This window comes from Doryrhamphus excisus, linkage group LG21 (assembly GCF_037039965.1).
Source record: "Doryrhamphus excisus strain RoL-2023G ecotype Guam linkage group LG21, RoL_Dexc_Guam_v1.1, whole genome shotgun sequence".
Classification (NCBI taxonomy): Eukaryota; Metazoa; Chordata; class Actinopteri; order Syngnathiformes; family Syngnathidae; genus Doryrhamphus; species Doryrhamphus excisus.
Window position 1 is genome coordinate 15318180 of NC_136377.1, and position 15389 is coordinate 15333568.

Sequence of the window (15389 nt, forward strand, 5' to 3'; positions counted from 1 at the left end):
CCCCTTGGACATTTTATTAGGCAACTTTGCAAAAGTTGCTTTGCTTGCAGTTTGCAGAGAGGGGTGCTAATTCAACAATACAGTATGTAAAGTATATTAGTGTGGTTGTGCACTTCAAAGCGCAGGACAGGGGGTTTCCAATGTTGTGATTAGCTTATTTAGCTGCAAGGGGCAAACTATTCCAAACAGTACAGTGTAGTACAGCTCACCACGAAAAAACACATGAATTGGCATATTGTTTGAATATTGAATGATGTTGATAAAAAGCTGCATTTCAGGTGGGAGTCCTGGATTGGTGGTCATTGGTGGCGCCACAAAGTGCGGAGGCCTCAACATGGCAAGAGAAGTCATCAGTAATACTCATTTAGATGATAGCACGACGTTGTTATCGTATTTTCCACACAGGTGAGACAGCGAGAGAGACTTTGAGTGTGTGCGCTTTGGCAGCAAGTCCCATTGTTGTTTTATGCAAACTGTCTGTGGCTGGATAGGGTGCATGGCGGCGTATGCAAATCAGCCTCTCAGCCAGCCAGTGCGGAGTGTACTGCACAGGTGAGCGCTCCTCCACTTTGGAAAATGCCAAAGTAGTAGCAGCGGTGGATTTCCCAAACTTTTTTTTTGGCCATTCCCACAGTTTGCACTTGAGAATCCAGGCAGACGGCACAAATCATCCACCTGAGTGAGGTAAGCCTCTATTTTATCTCAGAAAAGCAACAACGAATAGTCACCTCTACGTCGCATGTGGCGTCTCACCCATGAATATTATAAACACCAGTGGAGATTGGTGTGGTCTTGTGCCGGGGAGGGCTCATTAGAATAAAGTCAAAATGATTTTCCTGGCCGGCCTGAGCGCCCTCATTGTCCTGCTTAATATGTAAGCAATGGTGTAGGAAAATCAGCTGTGTATATCGTTGCAGATAGGAAGATGAGCGCAGACACTCTGGAGAGGTCGGACGCTCAGGCCGAGCAGCAAGGTGAGAACACCGCACTCAATTTTCATTCATGTGCACCTTGTATTTATGAGGACGCTATGGAAAAATATCTTTATATACCTGAAATCCATATTTTGGGCTGAATTGGACATTTGTTGCCCTCTTGTGTGGCTGCAGGGAAATCAAAAACTAGCTCAGTCCTGCAAGAATGAACATTATTCTAATGCTGTCGAATCTGTGATTTATTGTAATGGTCATTTTTGCATGCTGTGGAGCTGCTTTGTTAAGACGATTTTGGGTTGGAAAAAGGGCGAGAAAGTCTTTTTAGGTATATTTTGAAGGATTTATGAGTATGATAAATTGACAGAGGGTATGTTCATGCCTGATTGCCTGAATGCATTGGTTTTACTCACAGTTCTGTTTGGCATTTCAAAATGTCAAAAATGACCCAAAAATGACAATGATACTAAAATAACAGATTTAACCAACGGAGGACGCTTACAAGTTTGCATAGCATCTCTTTTTAGCATGCAATCATTATACGTATTTCACACGCAAGCATCATTTTGGCCTGCGTGTGTGTGCGTGTGTGTGTGTGCGTGTGTATTTGTGTGTGTAGTGGCAGTTGGCGGCCACACCAGGATGCACCTGAGGCTATTTGCTGAGAAATGCTTTGGGCCCCGTGGCCGAGGACAGCGACAAAACAAAACACAACATGAAAAAGGGAACAGTCAACACAAATGCAGAACATTCACTCAAACAATGGCCATACAGACAAATATGGCCGCTTTCTGTCTTGCTGTAGCGCAATGTGGACTTGACAAACATCTTCACCACTAAATGCTGCCAAAATGCCATTTCCGAAACCGCTGGGTGTTTCATACTTGTGTGTCTCATGGTGTCTCATACTTTAGTGGGACATGCAACGATCATTCAAGTTTTTACTGACGTTGTTATTTCAGTTTACCTTGAATGCTCCATGTTACAATTCACAACTCCACATGTCCGAAAAGGAGTAGGAAGAAGCACCATAATTATTTAAGCCCACCCCCTGTCTGTATCCCATCCATAGCTAATACATACAGTATGTTCACTTCCTTATACAACATGCAGCAAGTCACTATTTACTTCATTCTTCCATACAATCAAAGCAAAAATAATGATAATAATCATTATTATTGTTTTTAAACTAAAGACACATTTCTTCCTACTGTCCCGGTTGCTTTCGGATCCACTTCCAGGTCTTTATGTCCTGACGACTTTGGTGTTGTACTGTGGGTGTCATTGACTGGAGACACAAGGACTCCGAATTTTGTTGAGCAAAATGGTATCAAATGTCAAATGATACCGAATGTAGGACTGTGGCTATGGAATATTTTAGTCATGGAGTATTCTACTGAATATTCCTTTCATGAATCGGATAAAACACACACATTTTTGCTTGGGTAAAGAACCGTTTTTAATGCACAAGAGAAAATAAGACGTTTGACTTGATGATGAACAACCCATTGGTTTTCTTTTTTTCCATAATCAAGCGTCTTGTTTCTTAAATTGCCATTGTGCATAAGAACAAAGTGTATTTTCTTGGCTCTGATGGATGACACCGTGGTGCTTTTGTAGGTCAATTGATCAATCCCAGACTGTTTATAAATAAATTAAAAAGTGCTAGATATCGTAGTTAATGCTTTGCCTTTGGGTTATTCTTGGTTGTTGGCGTCAACATTTCAGTCTTTTCTCATTGTGCCTTTTGCTCTATTTCTACCATTTCTTGCTGCCATTTTAAATTGTGTATCATTCTGCAGTGATACAATGATAAATGAGCCATGGTCTAAAGATAGCCCCTTTTGTGGATCTTCATTTGCGCTGGGCTTTTTGGCCAGTTGGCATTGGCGAGCGACTTGTTACCTTTGTAATAAACTGCCACACATTGATCGGACCGAGGTCATAATTAAAGTTAATGAGGTATATATTAACTTTAATCTCAATAATTTGCGCTAGATTTAGATTCCGGGAGGCAGAAACAAAAATCCTTGACTATTTTTTGTAATCGAGGTACCCGTAATTGGTCATTTAGTTCTTGAACTCTGTAATTATTGAGTAATCGGCATGGTTCTTTCTTTGTGGGCTGGCTATATCCTCCATTTGCAATCATGGTGGTTTGATCTTTGATATTTATATACGTAGATGGTTGCACTCTTGCTTTTCCTGGTCCTCCATTTAGCTTTCTGCTTCCTCGAGTCTGGCGCTTTCTTGAGGATTTTGTGAGGTGTTCACTGACAATGCGGTTTTGGATTCCCTGCTGGCGAACTCGATGGATAATACTGCCTTGTGAAAGGAAGATATGACTGAGGAAATGAAAAATATCATTGATGAGATGCCGTGGTGAAGTGGTTAGCGTTCTGGACTTTGGAGCTATCGCCCGGGGTTTGAATCTCCACTCGTAGGCTTCACTGGCATTTTGGCTTTTTCCTGATTACGGAGTCTTATATTGATTATGCTGATTATGGCTTGATCACTTTATATTCCAGATTCCCTTCCTGACGAATGCTGATGCTTACTAGTGGAGAGTCGAACCCAGGGTGTTTGCTCCAAAGTCCAGAGCGCTAACCACTCATCTATTAGTTGTCATTTTCTCAGTCATATCTTAGCCATTGTATAAATTGATATGAATAAAACTCCAATCAGATATTTCACTTTTAACTGTACAATGTGTGTATGTTAAGTAGGAAGATAGTACGTACATAGTGACTAACATTTGACTTATTGACATTTTTATTCATTTTGACCCTTAAAGGCCCCCATACTTCCCCATAGTTTGTGCAATTGTGAGTGGCATTAACTATTGCAATGCATCGTGGGACTTAGCAGTGAGTTCCATGCAAACTTCGTAAAAGACAGGATAAAAAAAAGGATAAATAATACCTTTGCCGCCTCCCTCTCAGTTAGAAAGGACATGTAAACATTTATTCATGAAGTTAACATGCATCATAATGTTAACGTCAAAATTCCACCAGTGATATTTGTAAATGAATAAGGCTCTCGATGGGTCTATGAATAATAAATGAATAGAAAAATAGTCAATTAGTAGCTAAACAGGTAGTAAATAGTAATACTGCAGATAAAAACATACAGCACATGTTTATATTTGGGACAGCAAAGGACATCAATGCATGGATGAACTTGGTGTTGAAATGATGACAAGGGGCGTGGCTTAAAGTGTCGCTGCTGCCAAAGCTGTTTGGAACGTGGCCTCAGATCAAATATGTATTCTTCTCCCAATTCCGGAACAATTTCAGAATATCAAAAAGGTGCCAGCCCTCGCCTGGAGTGAAGGCTCGATTGAGTTGACGTTTCAAATGAATTTTCTTTCAGTCTAATTGAGTCTTCTTTGATCGCAATGTTTGCGTTGTTTTACAATATTTTTAATCGTTGTTGGACGGCTCCCAGATCCAAGGGTGAATTTAATCACCCAGCTAATAGTTAGTCATACCTGCCGTTATTATGGAGGTAAATACACAAATGCAAAGACATACAGTGTACAGCTATGGTAATGGTGGCGCAACGCGCATACAAAGGTTACTTTGAAGTACATCATGTATTTATCATGTACGTATTTACAGGTACATCATTCAACATGTCTGAGTAGGAAGCCATGGTTAACACTGGACATTATTCAGTAATAAAGAACACATATGGCAATAAATAAATGCTGTAATAAAGCATGTATGATAAGACTTTCAACAGTAAGTACACTTGTAAAACAAACATAAACATTGTCTCATAATTCCATATTGTATATTATACTTATAGCTAGATATTACAAATTACAATTGCTATCCAATGGAGCACATGTATGTCCATTTTATTATCCCAAACAAATAAAAAGTACAATTTCAATGAAAAAAATACATTTTCATAGACAGCGGTGAGTGCTAATAATAATAATAATTCTACTAATTAGGCTGTGAAAGTGACACAAAAGGATTCATTTGGTGTCATTAAAAATGAGACAATGAATAATAATGATAATGAATTTTAGAATAATAACCTGGTCTCCGTTTATTTATTTCAAGTTCAAGTCTTTACAACACACTGAAATTGTGTGCGTGTGTGTGTGTGTGTGTGTGTGTGTGTGTGTGTGTGTGCACGCGCATGTGAAGTTCGAGCTGATTTGCATTTCACGGTCATTTTCATACTGGAAGTTTGGCACTGCTTGTGCTGGGGGTGGAGGGGGGAGGGGGGGTGAAGGAGGTAGAGGTAGGGGTGCGGCGGGGTTGTAACGGTATTTGCATGATGGTGCTTCTTCAGTAGCGACTCTCGCACACGCGCACACACGCGCACACACGCACACACACGCACACAGAGTGTCATTTGACATTCAAATGATGGCAAGTTGAAGCGACACACCTTTGACCTCTGCTGCTCCCTGCACTACAAATGTTTTCATTCTGTAAAATAAAAGAAAACTCGACTGTTGGTGTGTGTTTTTTGGTTTGTTTTAATGTAACATCAAATGGTTGGAGGCCTGTTTCTAATATTATGACATTCTCGTGTATCAAAATAACATATGGGAAAATAAACCTTCTTACCTCTATAATAATCCAAATGTGATTTTAATGATGTGATGTAATTATCAGAATTATTAGAGAGGAAGTTTGAGTTGTTTATTATTATTATTGTAATAATACATTTTTCCTGTCATTTCAGAGCCAAAAGGACTTGGATTTCACAGACAAGTGAGTGACAGAATGGTTATTATATTTCATGTGTGTGTGGGGGGGGGGATTATTTAAAGGGGAGCTGCACTTTTTTTTATTTTGCCCATCATTCCCAAACATAAACACTTTTTCTTTCCCTTTTCTGTCCATTATAACACAAAAAACAAGTTAATATAAGCTAAGTAACAATGCACCTATTTCTACTATGATGCGTTTTATTGTTTGATATACATGTACATACATATACATGATCATGCAACAAGTACATTGATGATAACATGTAATACTTATGGTATCATGCCGTATTGTGATGATTTAAAACACTACCGAAACTTCTTTCCTATGGGAGTGTGAATGGTTGTTTGTCTATATGTGCCCTGTGATTGGCTGGCCACCAGTCCAGGGTGGACCCCGCCTCTCGCACAAAGACAGCTGGGATAGGCTCCAGCCCCCCCGCGACCCTCGTGAGGATAAGCGGTAGAAAATGAATGAATGAATGAACTCCTTTCCTCATTACTTTCATATCATTTCCGTCAACAACATGAGCATAGATATACTAGCGACACTTACTATGTCTACTCTCAGTGGGATTGCTGTGTCTTCCAGCACAAGATGTGTGCTCCACTCCTCGGATCTCAGATAAAAAATGCTGACAAACTAGCATCTTGTTGAGTCTTTGTCGCGAAACTCCTTCCATCTGTGAATGACGCTGAGACTAGCGTTGAGGCATTGAGTTTTTCGTGTTAGCTGCCACAATAATAATAGCGCTTTTGCTTGGTTAATATACAACTCAGTTATGTCATTTTTTTTTAGTGTCAAAAAAAGTATTTCCCATGACGTCCATTGTTAGCTAGCTCATATTACCTTGTTTTCTTGTGTTATAATGCACAGAAAAGGGAAAGAAATATGTGTTCAAGTTTCACATAAGGGTTGGGAATGATGGGCAACATTTAAAAAAAAAAGTGATTTGCTTTTTAAACTACATGGTACTATGATATGCTACAAAAATGACCTAATCACTTTTTTTTTATTAAAAAAAAACTCATCTGGTCAAAACCTGGTGTTTGAGGGCAAAGTTTTCATCTGTTTCTGACATAAATGTTGCTTTGGTTCTCGTTCTCTTTATTTCATCCTACCCTTACCGCTTGTGTGTCACACATAAACCATTCCCTCTGCAACCTGGGTTGACTAGGAACATTTACATTCCAATCCTATTGTAACCGACTCTACCTTGGTACCGTGCTGCAAGATCTGCAGCCATACGCACAGACTGTCTGAAAGCCACTCAGAAATGCACAGTGCGCTTGAACGCCTCATTGGCGCAAGGGGCACAGTGCTTATTAGGAGGAAGAAAGTAGACATATACAGACTTCCCCGTTCATTCTTCTGCTTGCATTCTATAAACACATAAACCACACACACACACACACACACACATAAATAAACCAGATTCAAGTGACATGTCAAAATTTTGTCCTACAGAAACCGGGGTGTACAAATACTGAAGTACCGCTGCATTTCAAAATGAAATTGCCCCTTCAGTCAATTATTTCATTTCATTAACTGTGGAAACTTGGTTACTTGGTTAGCGTGTTATTATGTTTTTCGGTTAATGTATGTTATTAATACACTGTGTGAGTCTATGTTCTTAAGATATTATAACGCTATATTATTATTACGCTATAATACGTATACGCTATAATATATATTCATATATTTTTTATCACAAAATGTCGGTTAGCAGCTTGCATCTACTAGAAAACAAAATGTCAACGCCATCACCTGTCTATCACATCATCAGCGGTTGACTGTAGTTTTTTGCAAATTAGCACAGTTACGCCACAAGTCTCAAAAACTGCAAAACATGTTTTTATAGTTTTACATTCCTGAAAACAATTCTACATAAATATAAATGATGAATAAAAGGGGTAAATGAACATTTAAGGTGACTTTCACCTACATTGAAGACGTGATTGATGCAAAATGACAGACAGTTTTGCTGTGACTTGTTTCTAGAATTCGATAATGTTTCTCACCACGTTTATCAAATGCTAGCTCTTGAAACTTCATTTGTCTCCAGTGAATTCAGGAAATAACTCACGGCAAAACACAAAAGTGGTGTTTGTGCTGATCTCGCTGCCACGTCATGTCTTTGGCAACAATCAGCAAAGGTAAAAGTACAGTGAAATTGCCTTCATCATTTATACGTACTGAATTGTTTTCTGCATGTAAAATTATAATTGTAAGACTGTAAAAACGAATTGTGTGTTTTTGTCCTTCTGAAATGGACTCATTAGATTTACATTATTAAATTGGTTCAGTTAGAGTGTGTTTTGGTTAGAGTTTGACCTTCCAGAATAAATTAATGATGCTACCCGTGGTTCCATTGATCTAGTAATACAAGTAAAATGGCCTAATACCAGCAAAATAAGCTAATATTAATTTATTAATTTAACTGTTCCCCAATCATTATTTATTATTTATTCTAAAAATTACAAATAAAATTGTCCCCAAATTAAGTTATTTCCTTCACCAGTAATAGTAGCAAAATGACCTCATACTTGGTACAATGGTACCAATTCTTTCATTTCATTTACCAGTCATACCAGCAAAATGAAGGTAATATTTAGAAAAGAAATTGTTCCCTAAATCAATTTACTTTAAACCTATGGCCCATTCAAGGGTCACGAGCCACAATTTGCAAATCACTTCTACCAGCATACATTTGGGCTCTTTATATTGTAAATGTCAATGAAAACAAAGAAAAAGCAACATGAATAAATCCAGCAAAATGAGAAGCACCCGTGATAGCGACAATGTCTTTTTGGACAGCTAACATCCTCAGGACAAACCACCAGCACCCCATCCATACCCCACCGACTACACCGCACCACACCCTCCCGCTGCCACCCCCGCCCATGTCAATAATGACTCTCCTCTCAGCGCTCCTGCATCACCTCAAATAGTTTGCAGCTATTTGGATACTTCTCCAAACATTCTTTTTGGCAGCAGGAACTTTTGTTTCTATGTGTTTGTTTTCTCAGGAAGTGCCATGCTTTTCTTTCAGGGGGTGGTGAGTGTGAGGTGAGAGGGGCGGGGGGGGGGGTTAGGTGTATTTGCATACCGGCTCGCCCAAGGGGAGGGAGTCTATCACTCGTTGTATCTTGTTTAGCGACCAAACTGGTCCTGGAGAGACTGAACGTGCGTCTCTGTCATGTGCAGCACCTGTACACCTGTACACATAAGCTGTACACCCGTCACATAAGCTGTACACCCGTCACATAAGCTGTACACCCGTCACACTAACACGCTGTCCACCCGTCACATAAGCTGTACACCCGTCACATAAGCTGTACACCCGTCACATAAGCTGTACACCCGTCACATAAGCTGTACACCCGTCACATAAGCTGTACACCCGTCACATAAGCTGTACACCCGTCACATAAGCTGTACACCCGTCACATAAGCTGTACACCCGTCACATAAGCTGTACACCCGTCACATAAGCTGTACACCCGTCACATAAGCTGTACACCCGTCACATAAGCTGTACACCCGTCACATAAGCTGTACACCCGTCACATAAGCTGTACACCCGTCACATAAGCTGTACACCCGTCACACTAACACGCTGTCCACCCGTCACATAAGCTGTACACCCGTCACATAAGCTGTACACCCGTCACATAAGCTGTACACCCGTCACATAAGCTGTACACCCGTCACACTAACACGCTGTCCACCCGTCACACTAACACGCTGTCCACCCGTCACATAAGCTGTACACCCGTCACATAAGCTGTACACCCGTCACATAAGCTGTACACCCGTCACATAAGCTGTCCACCCGTCACATAAGCTGTACACCCGTCACACTAACACGCTGTACTTCATATGACATTTGACTGTGTATGTCACTGCATGGTTGTTCTCGCGTGTGCAGATAAAAACCGAGGACATCAACGACGCACCTCACTTGAACTCCTCGCTGAAAACATGTCACTTGACACAGAATCTTCCCATGCATGGAGGGCAGATGGCTGGGGTAAAGAACCATCACCATATGAGAGTAAACTACAGCGACTCACATTTCAGCCAGCAAGGGACAAGTCTATAGAAATGGCTATACTTTAGAGTAGTCAACGTACAGCTATTTATTCTATGATCACAAAGCCATCATTGTCTAAAAAGCTGGCAAGAGGTGTTGCATGATAATTGTGTCTCCTGTCATGCATGGTGGCGGTCGCGTCACAGTCTGGATGCAGCTGTGGGAGTGCTGCAAGCACTGGGGGAGATGTGGTTATCTGTGAGAATGGACTCCAAAATGACTCAACACACTGACATTTTGTCGAAATATCTGGCAACACTCTTCAACATGTACAAATTGGGATATTGGGTAAGAGCACCGTTGTTACGTATGTAGCACTGCCTTAATCCTAAATCCTAAAATTGAGCATGGAATTGACCACAGGTGCATGGTTGGGACTAGAAGGTGGATGTTGGAGATCTTATGCTCCTTCACCTTCCTTCCCTCCGCTTGAGGATACCCCCCCACAGGTGCTCAATTCAGGATTTGACCACTCCTCTGCAAAGTACTTCATCATCTTGGAGGTGTGTTTGGGCTCCTTATCCGCCATGATAGTCCAGACCACGGCGCTATCACCACGATGCATGACTGCAGACAAAACACAATTACTTGCTACTTGCTAAGGTTGCCAGGAGTTGGTGTCCGTAGTTAATCTGTACTGCTACACAAGCTGTACACTGACTACTCCACAGTATACCCGGGTTTACTGTACCTTGACCCCATCCGCTGTCATGCTGGAATGTGAGGGCTGTAGTCACTGGTGTCAGATTCTACTCGCACATGGTACTGGTACTGGTATAGTAAGCTGGATAGGACTAATGTACCTTTCATTCGTGACTACTACTAGGACCTGACATCGCTGCACACCATGCAGCAGTTGGTTCTGATGCAACCATCTCACCTGTCCTCTCCTCCACCCTACCTGCTCTCGCAGAACACCAACAGCCATCAAGGTACAACCGTGGACGTGTGCCGTAATAATATATGTTGATATAAGTCAATGCCACTAACATAAATGGCTTCCTTTTGCAGCTCTTCTGCAACAGAATCTGATGTCCCTTCCTGGACCGAACCATGGCGGTCTACTTCAGCACCAGCCTGGACTGGCTTTGACTCCACAGGTATGTTGTGAAACAGTTATACACACAAAGTGTAACATACAGACATATATGTTTAAGACGAGGCAGGAAAAACTGCTAATTGTTAACATTAGCATGAAGGTAACCACTGTGGGATACATCTGCTTAATCAAACATGTCTATAGATCGACCGTCACGTTTGCCCAGCAGAGATTGAAGAGACTAACCAAAATTCTAACTGTGTCATGTCTACCATCCAGGCCATGAGTCGCTCAGGCCTGGTCGGACCGTCCATGGACAATCACATGGACCTGACCCACCTGCAGATGCCCAAGCACATGGCGGTGCCACCTCAGGAGGAACCCAGTGACCTGGAGGAACTGGAGCAGTTTGCCAAAGCATTCAAACAGAGACGCATCAAACTGGGTTTCACACAGGTACCAGAGGCCGCGCCATGTTAGTGGTGGTGCTTTTATGGACGTTTGCAATTACGGTAGAGCCCAGCCATTCGGAGGCATTCAGGAAAAAGCCATTAAGACGCACGCATAACACTCAAACCCTATATAATATACCTCATACACTTATTAGTGGCATTCTACATTGTAAATATATGCAGTAGGTACTCCCCACTAATGAATGATCATGACAAACGATCACTAGAACTGATGGAATCTGAGTCATGGTCTAGCCTTTAGCCTGCTCATCAGGAAAGTTTATTTTAGGCCGCACACTTTATGCTCTAGGACTTATAAATCATCAATTATTATAATATATAATAATAATTCCACCCTCGCCCATCTCTGTGTGCAGTTTGCATGTTCTCCCCGTGCATGCGTGGGTTTTCTCCGGGTACTCCGGTTTCCTCCCACATTCCAAAAACATGCTAGGTTAATTGGTGACTCCAAATGTGAGTGTGAATGGTTGTTTGTCTATATGTGCCCTGTGATTGGCTGGCCACCAGTCCAGGGTGTGCCCCGCCTCTCGCCTGAAGACAGCTGGGATAGGCTCCAGCACCCCGCGACCCTCCTGAGGATAAGCGGTAGAAAATGAATGAATGAATGAATAATTGGTAATATAATAATCATTTATTACCAATTCAGTGTGAATGACGAGTCCACACCTCTCATGTTTGCAAGTCCATCGTGAGTTTCTCATCCGTTACAGGGTGACGTCGGCCTCGCCATGGGAAAACTGTATGGCAACGATTTCAGCCAGACAACCATCTCTCGCTTCGAGGCCCTCAACCTGAGCTTCAAGAATATGTGCAAACTCAAACCTTTGCTGGAGAAATGGCTGAGTGACGCAGGTATGCAGTAATGTCATTCATCTATGTTGTACTGGTGATACCGTAGAGCAGCCATCACCAAATGGCAGACCTTGGTCTGGATCCGGACCCAGTGATGGCCATTTATGGACCCGTGACCAAGTGAATAGGTGATAGCTAAATAAATATTCAAGTGAATAAAAAATATGTGAACACAGTATTTTCATGCTCACAGAGGCAGTTTGGGGGTTTAATTACTTCAACTATCAACGTTAACATGACGTCACACAAAATGAGCCAATTAAATCGTTAGTTTACTTTCCAGGAAAGATCCGCCCAACAGTTTCCCTAATCTTCAACTAGAACCATGGCTTGCTCAAAAGTAAGAAGTTGATCAAGAAAACAGAACATTTAAAAGTGAAAGGAAGGACCAAAATATATTGATTCTTACAGAATCTAGCGCCAAAGCACGAGATTATTAAATTGGTGCAGTTTTGTTTTACTAAAAAATAAGCCTTTTGTTTGTACAGTCAGACGTTTTTTGATTCTTGATCAAAAACATGAGACCCCTGTCCATGGTGGACGATGTATTTATTCATTAATTGATTTCCTTCAATGCTATTTAGTCCTCCACAGCTCAGTAAATATCATTCAGTCGTTTCGTCGTGTACGTCCATTGCATAACTTTTACACTCAGCTCAGGGGGAGCCTAACCCAGCCCGGCTCTGTTGCTCACCATCATGGCGGACTTTCGCTCCATCGCGTACTTCAACACTGTTCCAATCCTTTGCAGCAGACTCACCAGTCCTATTCATTTAGCGTCCTTAGGAGCGACCCACGTTGTTGTGAGTGCAAAATCTGTCGTTTCATTATGCCACTTAACCTGTTATCTAAAGTACAACGCTAATTCGGTAGGGCTAGCCAACTAAGTGCTGACTGTATCAGCCCGACTGCGTACGGTGGCCTTTGAGGGTAAAAAGGGGACGTGGAATTCTAAAAAGTGTACTCTGAACTGATAGATTAGCACTATTTGTAACTGACGACCTTTAAAAGTCACGTTTTTATACCTCAGAAAATTCACCGTCCGATTCCATGAGCAACCCCACCTCTCTGCCCCCTCTGATGGAGGGATACGGACGCAAAAGGAAAAAGAGAACGAGCATTGAAACCAACATCAAGCTCACGCTGGAAAAACGCTTCCTTGATGTGAGTAGAAGGTCGAGTCGAGACGACCCGTCCATAGTCCAAGTGTAAATAATTTAATTCATACATTACTGTAAGATTGGATTTTTACTGCCATGCAGAACCCAAAACCCAACTCAGAGGAGATAACGCTGATCTCAGAGCAGCTGGCCATGGAGAAAGAAGTAGTTCGGGTTTGGTTCTGCAACCGGCGTCAAAAGGAGAAGAGGATCTATTGCCCTGTGGCCAATTTACCCGTCAAGTCGCAGGGCTACAACTCCAGGATGGTTCGTGACCATGCAGACTAGTAACCATATTGGATTTTTTTGTTGTCCCTGGCAACACTGCTAACAATGGATTTGTGTTAATCTAGGTCGCAGTGTCCAGATCCTACAGCCCCCTGGCTTCAGGTGGAGGTGTGTAGTTGCAGTAAAAGTTTGATTCAACATGCGTGCTGGGAATTTGATAAGAAATGGTGTTTTTTTTAAAATTACAGTTTCATCAAATTCATCACCAAACAGCACAAGCCGTGACATTTCTCCCAACAGCCTGTCTGCGGCCTCGCTAACATCTCAGGTCAACCAGGGTCCTTACAGCACTCCAGGGTGAGAACCCTTATTATGTTTACCGTTGGAAGGCTTTGTTTTCCATGCTGTTAAATACAGGGGACTTGAAATGAACTTTGCCAACTATACAAATACAAACTGGGTCAAATGTAAACTGCTACCAAATATATATATATATATATATATTATATATATTATAAGGATTTTTTTGATTTTATGAAAAAGTACAGTACTGCTAGAATTAGCAATATCATCGTTTGGAAGTGAAAGTTTGGGATAGCTCAAAAGGCTTGGTTTCAGAGGGCGTTGCAAAACTGTTCCTTTGTGATGTCACCCCTCCCCCGAGCTTTGCTTCTCTGTTTACGAGGCAAGCTCAAGCAGATGTTATTGGAGCAAGAGAAAAATATTTTCATCTGTGAACAGCCGCTTTCGTGAACATGAAATATCCGACAAACTGTTGCTGAAGCCAGAAGCAGCACGCTCTCGCCGGGAAAGGTACAATAATGTCGGACACGCTGTGCGTCCACGGAGGTGTGAGAGAACCATAGTGCTCACTGTATGGAATACGGTAGTCCCGTAGCAAGATTGTCTGCAGTTCGTAAACGCGGCGCCCTCACATCCAGCTTCTGAGCGCCACGGCAACAGCGGTACCGCTGACAAAGTGTGTCCGACAATGAGTGCCTCTGGCACCCACTATATTACAAAGTGGGGTTCATTTGTAGTTAGGACCAATCGCAGTGGAGTGGGTGTGGCCGGAGGCGGGCTGTGGGTGGAATAAATTAAAACAGACTATTTTGTCAGGAAGCACAAATCCAAGGAAGTATAGCTGGAATAGGTGCAGATTCTGGAAGATCTAGAAAGTTTCTGTCCGGGTTATTGCGTATAGCTGTTCTATAGAAACCACAACTCAAAGGGTTTGAAAATTGAGCACAATAGGTCCCCTTTCAGAATAATTTAGATCAGATTAAAGCAAGGCATCCTGATTGGTTCCCGTGTTAATTCCAGGAAACACAGGACCATTAATCCCATCATGGAATAACAATAGAGTCAATGAATGAATGCACTAATTGAATTATTTGAGTGATTGTGTTGTTGCCCTTGCAGATCCTGGTACCGAACATGGAATTCTACCACGTATCCCCACTGAGGAATACAAACTGCAACCATTTGGACATTTTCTCGAGAAGGATGCACAATGAAGCGTTTATGGAGGCAGCACCCATAGAAGATGCTTGAAGTTTTGTCTTGTAGAAGAAAACAAGGATGAAGAAGACGAAGTAGAGGCATACAGTCCAGCTCATAAGCTTTTTAGCTCCGTGACTGTCACACTATTTAACCAGATGAAATGTACATATTCATTAAGAAGCGCTTCTTCTCCACCGTCTTTATCCTGGGATGGGTGAATGTCAGGTGTTGATTTGTCTACAATAAAATTGTCATCTGCCGGCCTGTCTAAATAAATACGCAGTCACACAGTTCAGAGTAGTCAGAAAAAGGGTCACTGTAGTTATTTAAAGGACGCCCCGATAGACAAATGGGTTTTAACAAATGACATTTT

The 15389-nt window shown here is 41.8% G+C and overlaps 1 protein-coding gene across 2 annotated transcripts; it reads left to right on the forward strand.

Moving 5' to 3' along the window:
• The first annotated feature begins 531 nt into the window (after positions 1-531).
• On the forward strand, positions 532-15276 carry pou2f3 (POU class 2 homeobox 3). 2 transcript variants are annotated; one of them, XM_058087744.2, is made up of 14 exons: positions 532-552; positions 635-684; positions 918-974; positions 5640-5668; positions 9597-9698; positions 10588-10693; positions 10773-10861; positions 11080-11256; positions 11984-12125; positions 13156-13289; positions 13388-13552; positions 13639-13681; positions 13762-13870; positions 14936-15276. In XM_058087744.2, exons 3-14 carry the CDS (start codon positions 926-928, stop codon positions 14976-14978), a joined length of 1188 nt encoding a protein of 395 aa, XP_057943727.2. In that variant the 5' UTR covers positions 532-552; positions 635-684; positions 918-925; the 3' UTR covers positions 14979-15276. The 2 variants fall into 2 exon arrangements, with proteins under 2 accessions (XP_057943727.2, XP_057943726.2); XM_058087743.2 differs by lacking the exon at positions 532-552 and having other exon boundaries at positions 575-684.
• The last annotated feature ends 113 nt before the right edge of the window (positions 15277-15389 follow it).

Excerpts from the sequence above, each read along its gene's own strand:
- pou2f3 (XM_058087744.2), top strand. The coding sequence starts at position 926 with ATGAGCGCAGACACTCTGGAGAGGTCGGACGCTCAGGCCGAGCAGCAA. Across the intron at positions 10,862-11,079 it reads GACTGGCTTTGACTCCACAG|GCCATGAGTCGCTCAGGCCT; the intron begins GTATGTTGTGAA and ends TCTACCATCCAG. Across the intron at positions 11,257-11,983 it reads TCAAACTGGGTTTCACACAG|GGTGACGTCGGCCTCGCCAT; the intron begins GTACCAGAGGCC and ends CATCCGTTACAG.